Below are 23693 nucleotides of genomic sequence, written 5' to 3'. Positions count from 1 at the left end.
CTGATGTACTTACTGAGGGGAAAATTAATGTGTAGAAATATGACAGTATTGTTAGGTGGTAACTGAAAACCCAGGCAAAACTGGATTCCAAAGGCAACCAGGGCATACTTGCTTATCATGTTTTTTAGGCAGGTGACAGCTGCCTCTTCTTTTATCATAGGATGTTTCATGATCATCCACTGGGGACTTTACTATTACAATAATATACTGCTGTGCATGCTGAATGTTTAAGTCTAGGCAGGTCTTTCTTGTCTGATGTGGACAGGATTTTTATTCTAATTAAAGGACATAGAAGGTAAGAAGGAATAGAGATCTGCTAAGATTACTTTTAAAGAAGCTTTCACTTAAGAACTCTTATAACTAATTAGGCTGCAGTACATTTCCACAGGGGTAGTGCTGTAGGAACAAAAATGTGCATGATATTCTGCAAATAGTGGAATTAACAACTACAGAATTCCTTTTCATTCTTTACAAACAGTAGATTGCAAATTAGTATTTAATGTCATCTACCAGGCAGGATATTGGAAATTCAGCTCTTCATTAGGTAGTAATTGAGAAAGCAGTGTCTTAATTTTGTAAGTGGTTGCTTTACTGGAGCAAGCATGAAGCTTTTGGTGACTGCTGTTGTTTATACTGCACAGTAAACTCTAAACTCGGTGGAATATTGAGAAAGATTACAAATAGCAGGAAAGACTGATTTGTCGGTCATCAGTCTAAGGCAATTCCCTGGAATACCTTCCCTGTGCTAACTGGAAGTGTACCACCCAGAAGAATAATCCATCTGCTCATTGTTTTCCAGGTATTATTCTCTAGGAGCAATAACTGCAGCCCCTTCATGCAGGATGCTTCCTGGAGATTAATGATCAGGTGATGGCAATGGCTCACAGCTGTGCTCTGAGCACTCTGCTCATCCCAGCCTGCCATTATTCCCTAGAAAATTACCCTGCCCTTTGGCTGTAAAGATAAATTACAATGCAAAAAAATCAAAACCAAATTAAATATGGATTTATGTCCTTAAGTTTTAAGTGAGCTATTAGGAACACCCAGCATAAGAGTATGTCTGGATTTTTTTAAAAATAGATCCTCCAAAACCAAAATGTTTTTTAAATAGCTCTCAAAAAGCTCTTCTGAATAGATGTAATCCTGTTAGCATAGGAATCACTGGGAATGCTTCCTAAAGCATTGTTTGGCAACATCACAAATGCAAATGAACTGCTTGTCTTTTAATGCTTACAATGTCATCCCTGGTGGTAACTTCAGGTAATCAGCATGCAGAAAAGGAATTGTATCACAGAGAGTGGGAACCACATCAATTATAAACTGAGTAAAGCAAACATCATGCCACTGCCTCCTATCTGGTTTAGATACCCTTAACCAAAATAAAACCCAAAAAAATCCCTGTTTTCTTAAGTCAGTCATAATAACTAATCAAACAAAAATCTGTATAAACTATAAGGCAAGCATGAGTGCTGTAACACTTACATGAGACTCTCTTTATTCATAATGTTAATCTTTTGGTGCCGGAGAATTTGCAGCATTAGTACTGCTAAGTCTATGAGCTCTTCCTGTAACAGCAGCTCTACTGTTGTATGCCTGGAAGAATTAACTGTATGTGGAACTGCATTCTTTCAAGTGTGCTCAGAGAGGGATCTACAGGCAAGAAATGTTGGGGACTTTCACCAAGGAAACTGAGAATGTAATTTTTCTTTACTTGAAAAAAAAAAGAATAGGGAAGAAACCACATAACAATAACATAGTTTTCCCCAATCTTCTTCAGTTCAATCAAAAGAAAGTCCAAGAATACTTTGCTGCAAGAAGTTCCCCATGATAAATTTTGCAGTGTTAGAATTCTCTTTGAAGATACAATCAGAACACTATATATCTGATACCTGCTGTTGTCAGGAGATCTTTTGGTAATAGTCTTTGTCCTTGTGCAAACTAACAAAAACTGCCATCCTGGTTACTGAAATACTAATTTCCAAGTTGATTTGTTGTCAGCCTGCTTTTGGTAATGTGTAAAATAGTGTGCCATTGAGAATGTATTTGAGTCAGTTGTTATTTGAGCATTGTCAGGGAATATTAAAAGCTCTTAAATGGATGGGCTGAAATGTTCCTAAAAAGAAGGATTTTTAAAAACATGTCACATGCTAAAAAGTGTAGACAGCAATTTCACTGATTTCCTAGGTGGAACTGTTTTGTATTGTTAATGTTTTGATCTATGTACATCTCCTTTTATTTTCCTTCTCTTCCAATGCAATTAATAGGCATTCTGACTTTAGCTTGATTATCTTCTATTCCAAATGTAATTGAAACTCATGTCAATGCATATACTAAGCTAATCAGTCAGACCAGACATTGTGTCCACTGCTTTTTAAGATCCACAAGTTGTATGAAAACAGGAAAACATCATTACTGCCTGCTACCCAGTTATATGGCATACTTCTTTATTTAAAAGAAATTATTAGTTTACAAGTGGAAAAGTACATGAGCACCTATTCCAATTGTATCATTACTACACGTGTGGCCAAGCTCATGTATCAAATGATGGTTCTGACTTGAGACTTAGCCATTTCTCTATGTATTAATACCTTCTTTCTTTTCTGTCTTTCTCGGTCATTTCTGTTCCTGCTGGCTTTCCTCTGTCAATTCTCCAATGCTGCTCTGTAATTAAAACTAATTAATAACCAAACCGCCCAACACCGTAGTTATCCCCGTTTGTCCCCGTTCAGCATCTTGCAGCCCCATCAGTCCTCTGTCCTACAAGGCCATGAACTGCAGGATTGCAGAACGAGCAAAACTTTATGCCTCTACCGATGCGGTTGGACGGAGGAGAACACCACACCTTGCAGGGGTAAGATGCCAGCTGTACAGAGCTTAGTGTCTCATGCCACCACCACCCAATTGCATTGCTTGTTAGGGCTGGAATAGCTTCAGGGTTACTTGCCTAAGTCTGTTCCCACCCCTCCAATTTGTGCCATAGTTGGCTGGATTTTAACTGAAATGTGCTACATTATGTGGTGACGTGGCCTGATTATGCACCATAGAATCCATCTAGAAAAACACTGATGTTTTCCAAACACCCGTGTTTGCAGGGTGTTTTCCTTAGCTTCTCATGAGGCACAGGGGCAGTCATCGTGTGTGCTTTGTTCTCAGGTAGATTTTTTGCTGCCTTTTAAGGCCTAAGCAGGCATTGCAGCTTTTCCCTGAGTGGAGAACTCGTTTTTCCCAGCAACCTGTTCCCACAAAGCCTGCAAAATTTCATATCTTCTGAGGCCTCTAGCAAATTCAGCGGAGCCTCTAGAATCAAGAGGGGGGAACACACACAGCCACACGTCTCTATATGCAAGCACACAGAGTACTGTCACTTCATCCAGGCTTTCTTGGGAGACCAGGCTAGTAAACTTTGAGAAAGGAGAAGGTTGGTTTAGAAGCATAGTTTGTAAGTGAGGCTTTTCATGGGTCATCTGTTCATTCTGAATGATTCAGTAGTGGTACTGTGACTGATCTCAGCTTTTAGGGAAAACCCTAACAGTGTTTTCCCCTACAGGCAGAACAAATTCATGTTGACTGTGCTCCAAGCCAATGGGATGCAATCAGATCCAGTTCAGGGCTCATTTGCTGAGACTCAGCAGTTATATTTTTCCTTGTACTCTATAACCTGAGTTTGTTTAGAGTGCATAAAGAGTTGAAGTCACCCCTGCAAATGATTGTGTAAGAGGTGCTTGCATTTTTATGCAGCCTGATGGGCAAAAGGTCAAGAGGCAGTGCTGCTATTGACATCCTTGTTGAAAGCAGTGTTAATGAAACTGTCCTGAATCATAGCCAGTACTTAGTCTTTCAGGCAGATGGTAGTATGTTGAAGTTACAGCATCGCATTGGATGTATCTGTAGAGTGTGTGAGTAGTGCATTGCAGTCTCCAGGGCTATCAGTTTAATACCTCTTTCTCTTGACTCTTTCTTGTTGAAAGTGGTTTGAGTTGCAGCTTTTTTTATTTTCCTATATTAAAAAGTAGAAAGGTTGTTACTTTTTGGTGGAGGAGACAATGTAAAATGTTAATATAAAATGAGTGAGTTAAGAGCTGTTTTCAGTAGCCTGTACGATGTGGAGAATCTTTTATTCTTTTGCAAACTTTTGTAGGAATTCAGCTTTTTGCTTTATTGATATTAAGAAAAATTTTCTGCTTTCAGTACTAATAAACTATATCCAATAGCGAGTTATTGCTAGCAAGCCACAACTCTTGTTCATTGTAATGCATTTATTCTGCTTGTGTATGCTTTGATAACTCAGATGATTGCCATATTAATCAGTAGATACCTGGTAAATTATACTGCTAAAGAGACAGATTGGGTAATGACTTCAGGATCAAGACCATCTATTGCTAATATTATGTTATTTTGGCAACTTAAAATACCTATTTTTAACCAAAATGACACAACTTTCCCTCTTGGATTTATGAAGATAAACCGAGCATTTATGTGCTGATAAAGTTGTTTTCAGTCTTTCTTTTCCAGTTGTTAACCTGGTTTTCAGTTCAGGGGATGACCATTGCAGAGCTCTCAGCTAGTGAGGTTCTAGCATGGTAGCCCTGCAGCAGGGGTTGTGCTTAAGCCCCAGCCAAGGTGGTGAGTAGCAGCCTCTGCGTCATGTTGGCTGAGTGGCAGCTCAATGTCCTCTCCAGTATTCCCATTCTTCAGACTCCCAGAGTCTGAGCTCATTATTCCAAAACCATTAAATTTTTCATCTATACTTAAACAGTGTAAGTATCTAGATGCCTAAATTCTGATATATTCCTTTGAAGAAATAGTTCTATTAATGCAAACCAGATTTTATTTTTTAAAAAATAAGAAAGGAAAAAGGAAATATGAGAACTAATGGCAAAAAGTTTGTGTTGTGAAATCATCCAAGAAAAAAAGAATAGAATAACTTGTACCACATTTGAAAACTTTGGGGGCATCTGTGGTGGTTGCATGTAAGCATGAAAGCAAAAGGCCAGTGCTGTATAGGGAGATTGTGACTAAGTATGAGTTGAGGGCAGAGGGATTTTGTTTTGCTCTTTCTTCAAATGAAATCCTCGATTTGTGGGAAGTAGTGAAAAGTACTCTGTGGCAATCAGCAAAGATCAAACTTTGAAAGATAATTTTTTGCCTGTGTTAAAATAAGCTTCTGCAAATTAGTCCATTGAGACTTAGGACGGTAGCGAATGATTAAGAAGGATCTTGTTGTCAAATGCATATTTACTGACAAAGTGGTGTCAGGATACAGGATCTGTATTAATGAACTTGTTAAACAAGCTGTAGAAACTACTGACTCAGCACAGCTTTTTCTCAGCCCCCAACCCCTCTTCCTTAACTGAGCTTGCTTTGCTTTCTTTAGCTGTGTGAACTCTGGATTGACTTTGTCTTTTTGTTTGCTGAGCTATAGACTGACAAAAAAGAAAAGGAGAGAGACCATTTGTCATCCAGCTTCTCAGCCAACTTTAAAGGAGGTCATTTTACTTCCAGTCTCAAAGGTAGATCACCAGCTCCCTCTCCAGTTTGGTAAGTCAAGTACATAGTTAGCTGGAAATGTGCTGTAGACAGCTCTGATTGTTCTATTAATTAAACGTGAAACAGTGCAAATTTATTTGGCAATGTAGATGTTTTCTCCCTGCAACAAAGAAAAGAAAGGCAGTACTGCTTTTAGAAAAATATTACTACTGCTCTGAGGAGAAGGGGAAGGGGGAGGAAAATGCCTGATTTCTTCCCTCCTGGATGGGCTCAGTGCTCACACATCTGGGAAGCTGCAAAGAGAGGCATTTTGCATGGAGGCAAATTGGTTGTTCCAGCAGTCCTACTTGATAGCAGAGAAATAGAGTGAGTAGTTTTATTTTTAGCTACTGTGGTTGTAGAAGTGCTGTGTAGGTGGAATCCAGCATTGTCACTCTTTGATTACACAGGCGTGCGTCAAAGTCTTTGCCTTTTTTGCCTGGCACACCCAAGCAGATAACTTCCCCACCTGGTTCCTCCAAAGTTTCCTCTGCTCAGACACGTCCTCCTTCTCCTGGCAACATCCGACCAGTCAAAAAAGAGGTCAAACCAGAGGCTGAGAAGAAAAGACCAGAAAAGGAGGCTGAAAAGGCCAATGTGGAGAGGACAGAAGAGAGTAAAGGACCTTCAGCAGGTGGTGGAGAACCTGCAAGTCAGGAAGAGCTCACTGTCCAGGCAGAGCTCACTCAAGGTAAGGAGAGATACTCCTTTAGGATATGGAATATCTGAGAGTCTCTTGCATTGTTCCCTCCCTTTGTCAGAAATTATGTAGCTTTCAGTAGTTTGCTGTCAAATGTTAATCTAAATTCTTCAGAACATTCCTGTAGATATATGCTCGTTATGAGGAAATTGTAAACAGGTTGAAGCCCTTGCGCTTTCAAGTCAAAACAACATGCAGACCTGCCTCACAGTCCCCTTCTCTTGCCCTTTTGGACTGGGATTTTGTCCCACATGTAGAACAGCTTCTTTACAAACTGTTGACATAGAATAATAATGATCTGAAGACTAATCTTACAGGAAGGCACCACATGAGGTAGAGTACAGTTGTGCTCATAACACTGTTAGCTTATCTGTACTACTGTAAGAGGACCATATCATGGGAGAGATGAGCAGAATAAAGTGGAATGCAAAGAAGCAGGGAGAAGAGTAAAGAGGAATAGGCAGAATTTTTCAGGAGAAGTGAATTATTTAAAAATATATATTACCCAACAAAAAATGAACAGAAAATCCCACATCAAAGCCCTCCAACCCTGAAAAGCAGCAAGGCAGAAAAAGGGTGTACCAAAAATAAATCATAAAGTGTAGAAAGGGCAAAAGGTAAATCTGAAAATGAAAAAATGTAGGTTTGTTCTAGTGGATATTCTAGTCTATTGCAAATATGGCATCAACTGTCTTTTTGCAGATGGGATAGAAAATTCATTTTGACCACTGGGAGACACAAGTTGAATTACTTAGGATTCTGAACTTAAAATTTGTAATCCTCTCTAGTTGTCCTTCAGACAACAGTTTTAAGTATTAGTAATATTGCATTTAACTGCAACAGGTGTAGTTGGGACTTGTTCTGTGAGACAGCCTCATGTGAATTGATTTCTCATATTCTGATAAGTTGTGTTACAGTAGTTCCTGTCTCGTACCACACAAGGCACAACCCTACAAAATGCAAGATGGGAGAGATAGGAGATAACTGCCAAGTTAGCATGGGTTTTCTCTGCTCTGCTGATAAACTTCTGCTTGCTCCCTTTGAAGGAGAAATCTTTGATTTAAAATTATTTCAGGGATACTGCTGAGATAACCTTGCAAGTGTTTACAAGTTGTAATTCCCTGCTACAAGGTGCAGACCAGAGAAACACTGGCATACTTGTTTGACAGTTCAGCTCAGGAGGAAGAGAGGCTCCTCTGCCTTGCAGAGGCAGTCAACATTTGAGTTTGTGATGGTATCACTTAGTATGGAAACAGGTTGTGTGTGATAAAGGTATTCAAAAGTAAAGTAGTTTGTATTCACAGCAAAGAAATAAGGAGAGAGGCCAAAGAGAAGGATACTGTAGTCAAGGTAGTGAGCAGCACTTCAAATGGACATCTTTTCCCAAAGCCAGAGGAAATGATGGTTGGGAGCAAAGATTGAGACCTCAGGCAAAGCATTTTACATGTAAGGATGGCTTTGTACTTCAGGTGGAGGCCTAAACTATCAAAACTTAATCATTGGTTGAATTCAAGACTCTAGAGAGGTACAAGTACAGCACTTGGGGCTAGAGAAGCATTGCTGATTCTCCTAGGTCTGTGTTGCAGGTGAATGTAGTTCACTTCTTACAGTTAGCAGCACTGGCCTTTAACCTGTCTGGCTTACCTACCTGCTAGCTGTGACCTCCTCACTCCTTACAGGGGGAGGGCAGCAGGTAGAGATTGCTGATGAAGCTGTTTAAGCCTTTGCAGGCAAATCTCACATGACTTTAAAATACCAATGAAGTTTTAAAGGTATGTTGGGTGTACCTGTTGTTATCTTTTCTGACAGCAGGGCAGGTGTGCATTAAACAGGGTATTTGTTAGTCTGCCAACTTCCGTGCCTGAGGCAAGAAGTGAGCCCCAAGCAGCACAAAGCTGTGCTCCCTTCAAAGTGGCAGCCCTGCCTTGACCCATGCTAGTAAATTCAAAAGGGCTGAGGTGCAGGAACTCTGTCATTTATACTGTCTAACAATTACAAAGGCTCTCTGGTATGTTTCTGATCCAGGCTGTAATTATAGCCCCTCATTTTCTTACCTTCTGTCTGCAGGGCTACTAAGAGCATAGCCTGAAAACGCTTTAGAGTGATCAAATTACCTACCTTTTTATATTTGAATATCCCAGAGTTTTCTGAGTTCCCAGCTACATCCTGGAGGTTAGCCCAGGCCTGGACTGTTCTCTAGGGTTGGACTGAATACCTGTTTTGGTAATGTAGGAGAATAGGGCTCCACTGCTCCATTGCTAAACTGTGCCAGCTCACCTCAGGGCTAGAGAACAGGCCCTGGCACTCTTTAAATTACTGGTGTAGCTGTATCATTTAAATTCAAGGTGAGAGCCTTGAAGCAGTTATAGAAAGACCTGCATAGCTTTAGTTGATATATGAGGAGAGCAGAGAAGTTGGCAGATGTGAATTCAGTACAGAAAGCAGCTGAATTTGTGTTTGTTTACACGACAGGGTGTAGGAGCGAGTAAATCAGGGAGGAAACCCTCCTTTGGAAGTTGTTACTGAGGTGAGGAAAGTCCTGTCACATCCCAGTGGGTGGTTAGCAATGTAGATTTAAAACCATCTACTGACTGTTCCTGATGGCTTACTTTACATGTATATTACCAGGATCAGAATCTGATTCCATTGACAGTTCAAAGTCTTCCCTATCCATGTTTGTCTGCATTACCAGATGTGATTACCCTGGGAATGCTTCCTTCAGTTAGCCTGTATGTTGGCAATGGTCCCTGGTGTCTAGAGAAAAGGTGCAGTTGAGGCACTCTGTAACTGTGCTAGAGAATGCCAAGCACACTTACAGAAATGTGAACTTGTCTTTTACTTGAGAAAAACCTGTAACATCTTCTCTGCCAAGTGGACAAAGCTGGTCCTGGATAAAGAACTGATATAAAGACACTATTAAGATTAGAACACAAGTCATAGTGGCAAAATTTGTTAAGAAGTTGTGTTCTGATCCCATGAATTGCCTCAGGTTGAAGCAGCTGTAAAATTGATGAGAGCTGGTGTCCTCCCCTTAGTGCAGATCACTTCAGACAGTTGATGCTTGAGATCACTAAATCACCAAAAGTGACTGGCCTATCACCAAAAGGTCTGGCTCTGCTCCTCAGATGTAGACTGTCAGGCAGAAGAAAATATGATTTCACAATGTTTCATTTCTGCTCTCCAAATAAAATTGGGCAAACTTAATATATGTGATGGTAGGGATTTGGTAAGTCAGTGTAGCTCCTGTTGAGCATCTGTCAGCATTTGTTCTGACAGAAAAGTTGGCTTAATCTTTCAACTGCAGCTGCTTTCGCATATCCTGTAAAAAGAAACTTCCCATAAAGTATACAAACCTAGCATCTAGAAACATCTTCATATATCATTTATAAAACCACATAAGCTTGAAAATATTTTGCAGTGTATTTGATAATATTTTCTGTTCCTTTCACGAGAGTAACAGCTTGGCTGCTGGGTCTGTACAAAACTGGTCTGCCTTCCCATGTGTTTCAGCAGCCAGCCCATCCCTACCTGCTGCTCCACCAGCTCTTTCTTCACCCTCAGCACCCCCCAAGACCTCTGCAGGTACAACTGACCCTGAAGAAGCAACAAGGCTGCTGACTGAGAAGAGGCGTCTTGCCCGTGAGCAGCGAGAACGGGAGGAGCAAGAAAGGAGGGAGAGAGAAGAGCTTGAAAGGTGATTCTAGACCACTGCAGTGGGGAAGTCACATTTTTAGCAGCTTCTTGTGTACGTTATATTGTGATACATGAAGCACAGCACTGAAGTGCAGGAGGCAAAAGTTCCTTCCTGAAAACAAATTTTCCTGTTGGGTTTTTTGTTGGTGCAATATATACCTAAGCAGATGTGTAAGGTTAAAACTTATCCCAAGTAGTGCTTTAAAGTAAAACAGGAGGAGAGAAGAGATCCCTGCTGTCACGATTCATTATTCCCTTAGAGATTAACAAAACTGTACTTGTTTGTTCCAGGTAGGGAACTCTGAACAGCTGTTTCCAACTTTGTGATTGGCACAATGTCTCTTACTTTGAATTGTAAGATCTCTGCCATGGGTGGTGCTTTAGATGTCCAACCATTGTGACCTAAACATCTTTGCTTTCTCATTTAAAATAAATACACCCCCCAGTTTTGGAGGGTAATTGATGTTGCATTTCACTTTCTACTAGGAAATGAGTAGCCCATCTCGATAGTTACAACTGTGGCTGCAGCACAAGTGGAGTCTGATTTTAGAGGAATGCCATTGCCTCTGGAAGTTGTTGAAGTTCTTTAGCAACTTTGCTGATACGAACAAGTCAGAGACAGTTAAAATAGCCTGGTTTTCCAACAGGCTCACAATATTCACCCTCTCAAGAAGAGTTTTAAAGAAAAAAAGCTTCTGTGCCATAAGAGTAATATGGCAAATAAATACTAAAACTGAAAGATCAAAAATAAAAGGTAATGAATGATCAGGTTTCACAGTGAAAGGAGTTTTCAGCATCTGGGCAGTATCTGTGCAGTGCCTTCATAAATGAACTTGAAAGGAGTTGTTGCCAGTGAGATAATTGTGGCCTTCATTAAGATTAGACAGTTGTGAAGAGTTTCAGAGGTACAAAATGGAAGCTGAACTGCTGGTCTGCGAAGCATAAAGGAATGAGTATAAGGAAATAATCATAACTTAGCTCATGTGGTGGTTGTCTCTGCACTGATTATTTCTGAGGGAAGAGAACTTCTTTGGAGTTGGGTATATGAGAGTATGAGGTAAGCCATGGTTGATAAAGTAAATGAACTCTTACGCGTTACTAGAAAGTAAGAACCAAATGAAAATGACATTCTGAACTACTCAAGATGAATCTACATCTTGCATGTTGAGGTTTATATTTTTTTTGAGATAGCAAAGTCAGTAAAACTAGGAAAAACAGACATCGAGTAAGGTCACAAGTACAGAACCAGCTCCCATATGAAAATCTACTAGACAAGTGAGGATTCTTCAGCTGGGAAGACCATCTGCACTCTACTGAGTAGGGATATATATGATAGGCTACAAGGCTGTAAATTTGGGTAACATCAAAGGTGAAGGGGAAACATTATTCGCTCCCATAATACAAGGATGAGGGGTCATTAGTGAGGTTAAGAGGTAACCTTCAAAAATCAGCAGAATTAGACACTTCTTTTAAAATTCAGGCTTTGTTGCTAAGAGATAAGATGTGTGCCAAAAATATATACTGTTCAAAACATGAGTGTATGAAATTGCAGAAAGAAGTGTTTTGCAGAATGTATGAGTCAATGATGCTATTTCTGATTCTGATCATATGCAAGTCAGAGATCAGGCAGACATATGCTGAAGAAGTATTGGTATTGCCCTGCAAAATGTTTTGTGTTCCATAGGGCTTCATGTTTCGTCCCTATGGGAAGCAGAACAAACAAGTTAGGAAAGAGACAGCAGTGCACCCTTTATCCAGCTGTTCTGCAGTGCTGGTGTCTTGGATCAGGAATCTGGTGGGTTTGGCTTTTTCCTCTCCTTTTTTCACTTATGCTTATTTAATGATTGCAGACAAAAGAAGGAGGAGCTGTCACAGAGGATAGCTGAAGAAAGAGCTCGCCGAGAAGAGGAAGAGGTTCGCAGACAAGAAGCAGAAAAAAAAAGGAGAGATGCAGAGGAGGAGCGGGAAAAGGAGGAACGGCTGCGCCGCCAGGCTGAAGAGAGAGAACAGAAGGAGAGGGAAGAGATGGAGCGCATACAGAAACAAGTATGCTTCCCTCCTGGAATCTCTGTGCCAGTCTGGTTGGCAGTGAAGTGGATGAAGCAGCACCTAGAGTACAGCAATATTAAAAATTTAAATGCTGTCTATAAAGTGAATAGAGTTGGAGCATAGTTCATTCCACAGGGTAGTTCAAAGACAAAGATACTTCTTGACAAAAATGTGTGGTAGGGAGTTTTGTTTTGTTTTGTGTCTCCCCTCACCCCCTTTAGAATGTATTTAGAACAAATCCCTTCCTATTCCTGATAAATTGTGATGGAAGAATCAATAGAGGTTTACTGGGGAATTTTGATGAATGATGTTACACCAGAGAATTCTTTGCCCCAACAATTACAGAAAGCCTAAATCCAAAGATATCTACTCGCTGTGTTGGAGACATAGTACTGCTGATTCTAATCCTATGTGAAATATTGCTTTTGTGTGGGGCTGGTGGGAAGGGGCAGCTTTTCATCACTTTAATCAAGCCAAGGAGAACCTTTACCTGGTGCAGTCTTCCTGAAATCAGAGCAGCTACTCAAAAGACATAATAGAAAATAAATGAAAATAGGGTTTTTCAAGTGCTTTCGTTTTTGATGAGCAAAATGTTGGGTTACTCACTTCAGGAGAGGCTGTGGTAAGCACTCTAGATAGGATTCTTTTCTCACATGTACCCTTACTTCTTGCATGTGCTGTATTGTTCCAAAATCCAGCACAGCAATTTGCCTCTTGGCCATGAGCTTTTCTTCTGGTATATAAATGTGTGCATCTGAAAATAAATGTTTAAAGAATGGTCTTAGCAAATACGGCTTAGAAACTGCATATTTCTTTTTCAGAAGTTTTCTCTCTCTCTCTCTCTCTCTCTCTCTTTGAAATGCTAAACTGAGGTACATCTTCAGTTTAGTGCTCAGAGGTAGCACATGGCCAAGGCATTTCTGGATGTTACAGCTGTCGTTGTAGAGAGGCCTTTGTCCCTGTGTTCAAGGGACATGTGTTCAAGACAAGTTTTGCATTTCATTAAAAAAACAGGAAAGGAAAGTTTGTGCAAATGTACCTGTGGCAGTTTGTCCTTGGTCTTGTTAAACAATGACTCTGCTGGACAAGCAAAACCTTCTACTGCTTTTGTTTGACTCTCAAAAACATCCACCACACAAAACATGAATCTCTTTAATACTGTCCCAGCTGTTGTTTTAATGCTGAAGGCTAGGAAATGTATTCCTTATTTGTCACCTGGTGTGCCCCAGAACAGGCACAGTACCAAATATGATGTCCATTGTTTAGTTACACTCTCTTTATGCTATGCAAAACATGGAGTTTAGTCAAGAAATGGGGAACACTGTCTGAAAAGATTTTTGGTGACTTGTAAACCCCAAAAATGTCTTTTCAGAGTGTTGCAGATATGCATAGTTAAGTAGATAACAGTGCAAAACGGTCCTTAAATAGTATATTCTTCACTTATTTTTCTTTTGCGATCAACACAGAAAGAAGAGGAAGCTCGTCTGCGGGAAGAGGCAGAGCGGATTCGATTAGAACGCGAGAAGCACTTCCAAAGAGAAGAGCAAGAGCGCTTGGAAAGGAAGAAGGTAACTCAGTACATGCAGAGAAACTGTAGTTGGTTTTGCCTTGGCAGTCTGTTTCCACCTCAGCCATAGAAAGCCATCCATGATATAAATGTGCTCTCAGAAGGGCTGCAGTCCCCACTGGCCTGATGGGAAAGTGAAGGGAATATTGCCAACAGTGATAAATAATTTGTCTTTTTGCAATAAACAGAAGCAGCTGATAAATGACAAGTGGTTGTGGTTTGGGAGATATATGTAAATGAATGCCAGCAAACATTATTTTACCCCTTTACATTTCATTGTAGAGGCTTGAGGAGATCATGAAGAGAACTAGGCGTACAGAAGCTGTAGATAAGGTCAGTGCTGCTACTTAACGTGTAAATACTGAACATGTTTCACTTCTTTTCCCTAGTGCCATTTTTAATTTACAAAACTGTGCTTCCTTTGTAGAAACCCAATGACCAGCAGAATGGACATATATCAAAGGCAAATATCACTGGAGAAGCAGGTATTGTTTAACTGTGCCCTGAGCACAGCAGGTGAATAAATGTCTACTAAGCACAATGATTTGTGATACAGTTCGTAAACTTGCCAGACTAATTGCAGTAAATAAAACCATGAGAGGAGTGTAACCAAAATCTTAGCAGACATTATCTATTTGGCCTTTCTGTATAGGTAGTTAGCCATTACTAAATGATTTTAGCAACTTTGTCACATTGTTGTTTAACAAGGGGAAGTTCAATTATGTATAAAGTGAAAAGAAACAAATTATTTTGTGATTCTGATCACAAAAGAAACTGATTCTGCAGTTTCTTTTTCATAGTGTTTCAGATTGCTTGTTGCAGATTTACTCCATTTTCTTCTCGGTCATCAAAACAAACTGTTCATCATTCTAAACGTCTTCATTTGGCAACTTTCTTCCACACCTCATTGTCTAGGTATTTATTTTTGGCAATACTGAGCTACTACAATAGCTTAGTCTCCCTGTCACACCCACACTCGTAGTTTTTTCCTCTATTCCGTTCCCTCTATCTTTTTATTTTACAGACATTTTAGGTAAACTTTTAAATAGACTTTAATACTTTAAATAAAGGAAGAAAAATTAAATGTAGCTTACATTCAACAATCACCAAGTGTGAATTAGCACTATTTAAAGATACTGAAGTCAAGCTATCAAATGGCTGATTCTGTTGTAGCATAACTTATTAAGTGCCATTAATCTTTTTTCCTTTGTATTTGAGTTGAGTAACAGAGAAGACAGCAGCACTGGCTGATGGATGACTTTTTTCATTGATCCTTAATATGAACACTATAATTAGTACTGTCAGTAAACTTTTTGGTGCAGATTTCATTACATGTGTTTGAAAGTTACTTGTTTACACATTATCTTGGGGAAAAAAGTTTGTGAGCTGCTAATAGAATGCATCTGGGATGCTGTTTCTGTCTGTGGGCACTGTTGAAGGTCCTATAAACCATTGAGTAAGTCTTGAAACTATAAATGGCTCTATAACCTGTGGCTAGTGCTTTCCCTCCAGAGGTAGAAGACAAGTAGTCAGTTTCCTAAGGCAGAGGAGAATTTGAATCTCCATTTCCCCAGGCCCAAGGGAAGGCTGGAGTCTTTGAGTGAGTGAATAAAAAGAAAACTGCCATCACCCTCAGGGCTGCTGTAATGTTTGGCTTTGTTTTACCTAGTTAGGCCACTGAGTTAAAGGTATGGATTAATGGACATGTTAGAGCCACCTGACTTTCCATATTTCACTCTAACAGACCTCTGACCATACACAAAGGGTTTTTTCAATTTTTTTCTTCAGTCTTTCCCTCTGGAAAAACCTGAGGACACCTTTATGGGAATGGCCAAATCACACAGTGAAACAAAATCCATCACCTTTTTGTCATTTGTTTGGCCTCTGCTTCAAAATAGGAGGTTGCTCTGCATTTCTGAAGCAGAGGAACTTCTGCTTCTTCTTTTTAAAGCCAATATGTGTTCCTATTATTCCATTTGTAGAAGCACACAAACCTCTACATATCTTTAATCTAACAACTTGCCAAAGATCAGATTAAAGCATTCAGTAGAGAATACTTCAGCCCAAGCATTTAGAGTACAATGAAACAGAGCAGCTGAAGAAGGAGCTTCTCAGATGAGGTTTTGGGTAGCAGAGATAAATGTGTCCAAGCCTATGAATACTGAATTGTCCTTGCGATTACTGTAGCAGATGTTACTGCAGCATGTGTGGTGTGCAGTTGCTTCCTTTTACTGACCTGTATGTGAATTATTGTGACTGTAGATGCTATGCAGAAGGCTGTAGTTGTCCTTTAAAAGAAAACCATGAGGCAGCCACTAACATCCATCACATGGTCTCTGCATGAGGCACAAGGATAGTCTAATTTTATGTTGCCCTCTGCAACATTTTATAGTAGTGATTTGGTACTTGTTGAAAACAGATCCTTCCCAATGGAGACTTGTCTCTCTTGATTTCCTTTTGGGTTACTGGAACCAAGAAGTACCAGTGTATGGAATTCATGATGTCCAATCTCTATTGCTGCTTGAAAAGTGTCAGCATAATGTTCTGTTGGATATCAGCCCATTTTGACCACTGGATTATGTGTTGGAATTGTGCATATCATTGTAAAATGTTTATTCTTGTAAGCTATAGCTTTGAAGTCTTTGACACTTACTTTGGACCTGAGTTGAGGGTTTGTGTGCCCAAAAACTCAACAAAGGAGATGGGGTGGGGGAGAGAGGGAAGGAGGGGTGTAGGAACAATATTTCTTAAAAATAGTAGCTTGCCTTGGCTGTGGTGGCATTTGTGGAAAATTATGCTAATCTTTGGGTAGATGATGTTGTTTGGTTTTATGAAAACCTGTTTTCTCTCTGCAGTCACAGCCAGTCCTGCATCTCCCTCGGAACCTGCAGCAGAATCTCAGCTTCAGCACGAAACACAATCTCCGCACAACGGGACAGACACTGCCTGCACACGTGTGGTTGTTTCCCATCAACCCCCCGTAAATATGGACAGGTAAGAACATTGCCAAGTATTAGGTGTTTAGAGGATGAGGGTTACTAGAGTAATAAATTATATTCAGATCCATGTGTTTATTAACTAAGTAAGAGGCAGCTGTTCAATACGCCCAGTTTCCTGTTTATATTTTCTTGTGTTCAGAAAAGAACTTTATCATCTTTCACTCATCATTTTTGCTGTTAGGGAAGTAGTTTTAAAAAATACAGCATGTTCTTTGCAGTGTTTGGAACAATGTGTGTTTGCCAGCAACTATTACAATGATTGGAACTTAATGGAAAGGCACATTTTTTTCTGTTCCTTTCCATGAATTAAGCTTCATAAAACACACTCTGGATTTGCACTGCTGAATTTTCATTATTGGAATAATGAACACTGTGCTTTCAACCTAGATGTTTTGATTTCTGAACTGCCTGAAGCATTAGCAAGTTTTGTTTTAGGTATGTCCCTTGTGTGAGATATGGAACTAGTCACTCTGGTTATGCATTTAAAAAAACCACCTTTGTTCACTAGAAGGAGAATTTGGGGAGGCAGATATTTAACATTAGAGCTCTCTGTAGCCATGAAGCAAGTCACTCAGACTGAGAAGTTGTTGAAATGCTTGAAAACCTGTGTTGAACCGAGTGAAATCTGTTACATAAGCATGAGCTGTCAGTTACTTTAATTTTAGTAATGCAGAAAGCCAAATAATCCCATAGTCCTTTCATGTTTTATGCAGGTAGTGCCAGAATATGCATGGAAAACCTTCAATGTGGGAAGCCATTGTGCAGTCTGTAGTGGACGGTTTGCTTCAAGGTGTGATTGGCACTAATTGAAGGAGGAATTTGCCCTCTCTCGATTCCTCCATATGCCTGAGGGATCTTAGCTTGCTGTCATGCTGACACATGGATACTCCTGCTGAGAGACGTTCTGTCAGTGGCACTGAGCACTGAGCTGCATTGGATGAGCTGCACAAAGCTGCCTCGTAATTGTCTTGGACAGCTATTAAATTTAATCACTCCCAGCCTTATATGCACCTTGATGTTTGAAATATAAAATGTACCACAGTAATGAGTGCTGTCCTGTAGCATTATAATCTGTGTGGAAGGAACCTCAGAATGCCCACAGTGAAGAATGAATAAATGAGATTGAAGAACAGCGACAAAAGTAGGAAGTGCATGTAAGGCTGTGGAAGGGAAAACTGTCATGCTAGGTTGGGATGTGGAGGGACTTTCTGCTTCAGAGGTACATCCACAGTGACTGGAAAGGTGAAGCCTGAAGCACTTGGTAGTGTCCCATAGGTTTTGTCATATGGTAAAAGCCACAGGTGCCAACACCACTGGTACTGCATCTCATGTGCTGTGGCTGTCTGACATCCAGATACACCTGACACTGTAACACACTCCAGCCCCAAGGAGTCTGACAAAGGCTTTCAGCATGTTTTAAGGGCAAGATAGCTAAGATTTCTGACCAGAACGTAAAAAGGTGTTACCTGGGGGACGTGTGGCATGTGTTTGCATGGGCAGGAGAAGGGAGCAAAGGAGATGAGTCTTCCTAAGGCAGCTTCTTGCTTGAGCAGGGCTCTCAGCTGTTGTTGAGGTCAGAATATCTGTAGCTGAGTCACTCCACAGACAGTGCAGGTGCTCTGTCCCTTGCACTGGTAGTGCTGAAGAAGGGTGACTTGGAAAGCTGCTGGAGGTTTGTGTGAAGAGAGTAAGTGCTACTCTGGGGCTTAATACGAAGTTGCCTCCATCCTTCTTCCTCCCCATCACGTCATCCGTCCTGTGTCAGCTCTGTGCCTGGGATTCAGTGGGAAATAACTTGTTTGATTCCGTGGTCATCAGTGCAACGCAACTGAGAAAGGCTTAAACAATTCTGTCAGAGTGAAGGCAGTGGATTTCAGTATTTCACCATTCTCTGTGGCTAATTTTGATCAGTTACACAGATCGTGTTGTGCTGGAACATCATTAGCTTTCCAAGATAATTGATCTTCATAAACCCTGATAAAAATACTGTGATCTGCTGCATTATTGTGTTGGATATTTACAGAGAGAGTGATCAGACATTGGAATGGGTTGCCCAGGGAGGTGGTGGATTCACCATCCCTGGAGGTTTTTAAGATGAGACTGGATGTGGCACTTAGTGCCATGGTCTAGTAACCACAGTAGGGTTGGACTCAATGATCTTTGAGGTCTTTTCTGACCTGACTGATTCTATGATACTGTGATTCTATTTGCTGCATATATGTTGTCAACAATTAGTAGTTCTATTGATAAGCATTAATTGCAGATGGTAGATTGGTGCAATCATCTATCTCACCTAACAGTTTGTCAAAAGTTTTGTTGGTATTCCTACTCCTGTGTTTTAAACAAATTAATCTTTAGCACTTAGTATTGTGAAAGAGAAAGACCAGATATATTTGCTTGTGAATTGAGCTGGTTAGCACTCAAGGTTTCCAAATAGATCTTACATAAATTCTCAGTTCATAGAAACAGTTTCTTTTTCCATAGTTGTCTGAGTTAAAATGACATGTCTGAACATGAACATGGTTTTTCTGGTATGGTAGCTTTAAGTGGTGCTGTGGGGATTCTGATTTTGCTGCTTATGCTTGCTCTGAGTGTCTTCTCCACAAGTAAATTTGGTTAAACAATTTAATGCTTGAATGCTAATGAAGAAAAGTGAATATTATTGGGAAAGGGAGGCAGGTAATGACCTTATATCTAACCTATAAACCTGTGCTGAGAAGACTCAGAATTGCGCTTAAATGAAGGCATTTCTCATCCAGGCATAGTACAATGGAAGGAGCAACACTAAATACATTTTTACAGGGAGCACACCATGGAAATTGTCTAGTTAGATAGTAAAGTATCTCGAATTACCACAAAAACTGGTAGTTCATGGATACTACAATTTTATTAATAGCATGTTAACTTCTGGCTAGATTCTGGGTTTTGTTCCAACAAATGGAAGCATGAACTTGAACCAGCCACTTGAAAATAAGATATAAATGCTTAAGCATTTTCAACCTTTTTTTGTCAATTATGATTCCAACAAGATTTTTTTTCCCAGAATTGAATTTCTTCTTGCTTTGCTGAACAGTAAAGAAGCAGCATAATGACAGGAGTTAGAGTTGGATAACCCTACAGCCTAAACCATAGCCCACTTGCAGATTTTTGCTTGTGCTCCATTCTCTAATTCTTTGCCCAAGTTAGATTGTGTCTGCTACTTTTCAGAATGTTATTTCAGTACAGTGGTTTATGTTGACAGTATTTTCCTTATGGTGCTTATTTTGTAATTCCTTTTTTTCCTGTGCTGTGTTCTATAAACACTTGCAGTGTTTATATGCAAATATGTGCAATGCCAAACACCTCAGTGTGCACATTTCACCTCATCCGTGTCTCCATCCTGTGTACAGGGAGCTGAGTCTGGGTAGATAACCAGTTTTCAGAAATATGCAGGTGGTCTGGGTGATTTCCTTGATATCTTGTGCTAGAAAAAGAAGCTCCTCATTGCTGGCTGGTTTCAGTGCTATTGTCTCAGTAGCTTAAATATAAGCATGAATTTATTTAATTCATCCTAGAGTCTGGGGGCTGTTTTGCTGTTAATGTCTATCTGTGACTCCTCTGCTAGAATCCTGTCAATAAATGAGGCAACTGACATTGCCTTTCTGGTCAGGAATAGCAAATGTGGAAATATTTTGGCATTTTTCACAGGCCTGCAAATCAGTATTTTATTTTTTTCTTATTCAGTGTTGGTTTCTGATGAGTGACCAGAAAAAGACATACTAAATTCTGGCTGCCTTTCTTGCTTTTTTTCACTCACTTCAGATTCTTTAATTACAGGCTATGCCTACACAGAGCTTTGGCTAAAATTATCTGCATCATGTGTAATTTTCAGTAATTTTTAACTTTTTGGGTGTTCCAGTTCCTTTAATTAAATTAGCTGCTCTTCTCTCAACATCCCCCAGTCTATCTTGGTAACATTGATGTGTCCAGATCAAGATGTGAACCTGCAGAGATGCTTTTCAGTTGCCATGGAGATGTGCTTAGATGCTTGCAAGACTCTTATGTTTGCAAATGCACTCTGAACAACTCAGACAACTCTTTTCTCTTACTTAAGCATCTTCTTACAAGCACACTTAGGGAATGTGTTAGAATAGCAATATTATCCAGTTCTTTCTGTATGCCTGAAAAGGATATCTCTGGTGTTGCACTGAACACTGAAACATCACTAAGAATGTAACATAAGACAGTAAGAACAGCTGTAGCAGGTTAAAAATCTATTTCTTTTTTTCTGTGTGTTCTTGGTTTTAATGACCTGTGTCCTGCTGTAATAGCAGTCACTTAGGGAGAGAGTGTAAAGGAAACAAAGGTAGGTACCAGGAGATCCTCTGGTCAATGAAGGGTTACTAAGCATTATGGTCCAAATGCAACCATAGGCTCAAGTAGTCCCTAAGCTGCTAATTACCAGAAGCTGGAGGGTATACCAATCTCCTAGGAATTTATCTAATCTCCTTTTAAGCTTGTGGTCTCTAAGATGTCCAGTGGAAATTAATTCCACTGTTCCATTTCCCCTTTGTTTCGGCTAAATTTGCTCCCCTAGTAATTTGGTGGAGCAAACAGCATAGAATCCAGAAGATTTTATAGCGTAAAATTTAGAAGATTTATAGTCCTAATTTCCTCTTCTGTACCCCCTTTGTGACTGTAGAGACTTCTCTGTCTCACAGGACATCATTCAAGTCTGTGAATCCTGGTCTAACCCAGTATGTAATACTGGCAGTGCAATGACTAATAAATATGAAGGACTATTTATGCATGAAGTCAGCTGATCAGTGGGGTAGAAGAATTGTGTTTGCAGAAGCATGAGGCTTCTTCATTGTACCTATACTTGTTGAACTACTGTTTAATTTATATGAATGAGCAGGTACTGTCTTCCCACCTCTTTCTTATCCCATCCATCAAACTTGGCATGTTATCCTGGCTCTGGTAAGGTCACTGGCAGTAGATGGGGATGAAATAAGTAATAGGCTACCTTATAGTGAATAATAACCTAATAACTATTCATTTTAAGGCAGGTTTTAGTAGTCCTAAAGCATTTCACAGATTCTGCTCCTCATCTTACAGATGTGAATCTCTTGCACATAAGGGTGATGTGACTTGTGACCTCTCCCAGGCAGCCAGCAGGGCTTCTGTGTCTGCTCTCAAACTCAGTGCAGTGAAACATATTTTTCACTTTGAAATTTGCTCAGCATATCCACAGAAGAAAAAAAGGGGAGTGCCTTTCTGAAAAAAAACTGGTGGTGGTTTGTAAAACTGGGAAAGGCTTGATCTGAACACCAGCATGTGGCTCTCACAGGAAATCTGGGCTTTGGATAAAGCGTTGCCACTTTTGAAAGAGCAGTAATTACTTTCTGTCTCTTGGGAAGTATTGTAAAACAATTCTGTAATTGTTTGTGCAGAGTTGGACACCCAAAGAAGCCAGCAAATGAAAACCATATGCCAATTACAAGCAGGTTTGTTTTTTTTAAGACTAATAAATGTATTGTCAGGAGAAGATTAGCCTGTGAAACCAAGCTACCTGCTGAGAAATGGCCTGAGGAAATTGATAGCCTAGTTTCAATCTAGGAAAATTGCATCTGAGCCTTTGTGTCTGAAACATTTCCAAACAACCTGAACAGTTGTGATGTGATCCAGACAGAGAATAGGTACCCAAGATTGTCAGGATCTAACTGTTGAGGGCCTTAAGAAGCACCTGTGAAACATCACAAGATTTTTGAGTGTCAGTTGAGTACTCGCTTTCTTGAGGAGCTTATGGTCCCACGGCTGTCATCTTGTTCAGTAAAGTAGCACCTTAGTTTCTCCCCTCTGGCAAGATAGCACATGCCATCTGCAGAGTCAGAAGGATTTGACAATACAGCACCTAATAAAAGGGCTGGGAGGAGAGGAGCAAGACACTGAGACCAGAGCATGTATCATCTCAGGAGAGTATGTATAATTGCAGAGTGTGTCTGTGCTTGTACAAGAACTTGCTCATCAGGCATCTCTGTCAAGTGGGAGGTGGAAAAAGAAAGTGCAGATTCACATGGTGGGTGCTGGGCTTGGGCATGATCCCCATGGGAGAAGTGTGGGGTTGGGTAGTGCCTTGGAAATAAGCCTTAAGAACTTCTAGGGGAGGAGGGACTGAAAGGAACACAACATTGGTAAGGGAGTTTTTTTCTCTGGATAAGTGGCACACAGAAGAGGCTGCTCCAGAACTAGTGGCAGGAGGTGATCCAAGAAATAAAAAAAATAAATCTGAGCGCACTTACATGGATTTGCAATAAGAGGAAGGGTACAATAAAGTCTGAGATCTGAAAAATATGTTTGAGGCTGTAGATTGCATTAGGTGGGTGGCTCCAGGTAGTGGTGGTGCTGCAGGGGTTTCCTTGGTGCTTCTCAAGACTGCAGTGTCCATACAGTGCTCTGTAGTTCCAGGTGTCATGTAGTCAAAAGTAACTATTATCCTGTGTGTTTGAGGGAAGCCATACCTAGTACTTGGCTTTTTGGCTGCAAAATGTTTTGGCTGCAAAAACATTTTCTACTGTGCATAGTTTTGTTTTTACCAGCTAAAAGAATGCTTGGGATTGATGCAGACTTTTCTTCCACCTGTCATATTGCTTTGAGGACTAAATTTCTGTTTTAGATGAAGTGTGTGAGAAAGTATCTATGTTTCTCTTTCAGCAATCTCAATCCAGAGAAAAACGCAAATGAGAATGGAATGTCTATGCAGAATGATAACTTTGAAGAGATCATAAACCTGCCTATTGGTTCTAAACCATCCCGGCTGGATGCCATGAACAACGACGGAAACAATAGTCCCGAAATTCCTTTGAATCCAATTCTAGCCTTTGAAGATAAGGGGACTCTTTTGCCTCAGGTAGATAATGTTCAAACACAACAAACAGCAGGTAGGTTTGCTGTGGTTCATTAATACTTGTAACATGTTGTAATTGACAGAGGTCCTAGAGCTCCTAGTTAATATACGTTGATTCACTTAAGCGTTTTTAAACCCCACATTATTTGGGGAAAGGAACATATCTCCTCTCTGTAAAGGTGTGCATGCCCAGCACATAGTGGTGCAGTGCACATTATGGTGAGGCCTTATCTCTTCTTGGAGGAGGTCTCTTCAGGCTTTACTGTCTGCCGT

At 40.2% G+C, this 23693-nt stretch overlaps 1 protein-coding gene across 1 annotated transcript in view; it reads left to right on the top strand.

The window, feature by feature from the left end:
- MAP7 (microtubule-associated protein 7) overlaps window positions 1–23693 on the top strand; it is a 35974-nt gene that overhangs the window by 10042 nt on the left and 2239 nt on the right. The window contains exons 4-13 of the mRNA XM_009070351.1: window positions 2730–2851; window positions 5423–5538; window positions 5937–6217; window positions 9737–9920; window positions 11770–11965; window positions 13435–13536; window positions 13818–13868; window positions 13963–14020; window positions 16391–16529; window positions 23228–23454. Coding sequence (XP_009068599.1) covers window positions 2730–2851; window positions 5423–5538; window positions 5937–6217; window positions 9737–9920; window positions 11770–11965; window positions 13435–13536; window positions 13818–13868; window positions 13963–14020; window positions 16391–16529; window positions 23228–23454 — 1476 coding nt within the window. The remainder of the gene's footprint in view (window positions 1–2729; window positions 2852–5422; window positions 5539–5936; window positions 6218–9736; window positions 9921–11769; window positions 11966–13434; window positions 13537–13817; window positions 13869–13962; window positions 14021–16390; window positions 16530–23227; window positions 23455–23693) is intronic.

This window comes from Acanthisitta chloris, unplaced genomic scaffold (assembly GCF_000695815.1).
Source record: "Acanthisitta chloris isolate BGI_N310 unplaced genomic scaffold, ASM69581v1 scaffold42762, whole genome shotgun sequence".
Lineage (NCBI taxonomy): Eukaryota > Metazoa > Chordata > Aves > Passeriformes > Acanthisittidae > Acanthisitta > Acanthisitta chloris.
This window is presented reverse-complemented; position numbering and strand designations above follow the sequence as displayed.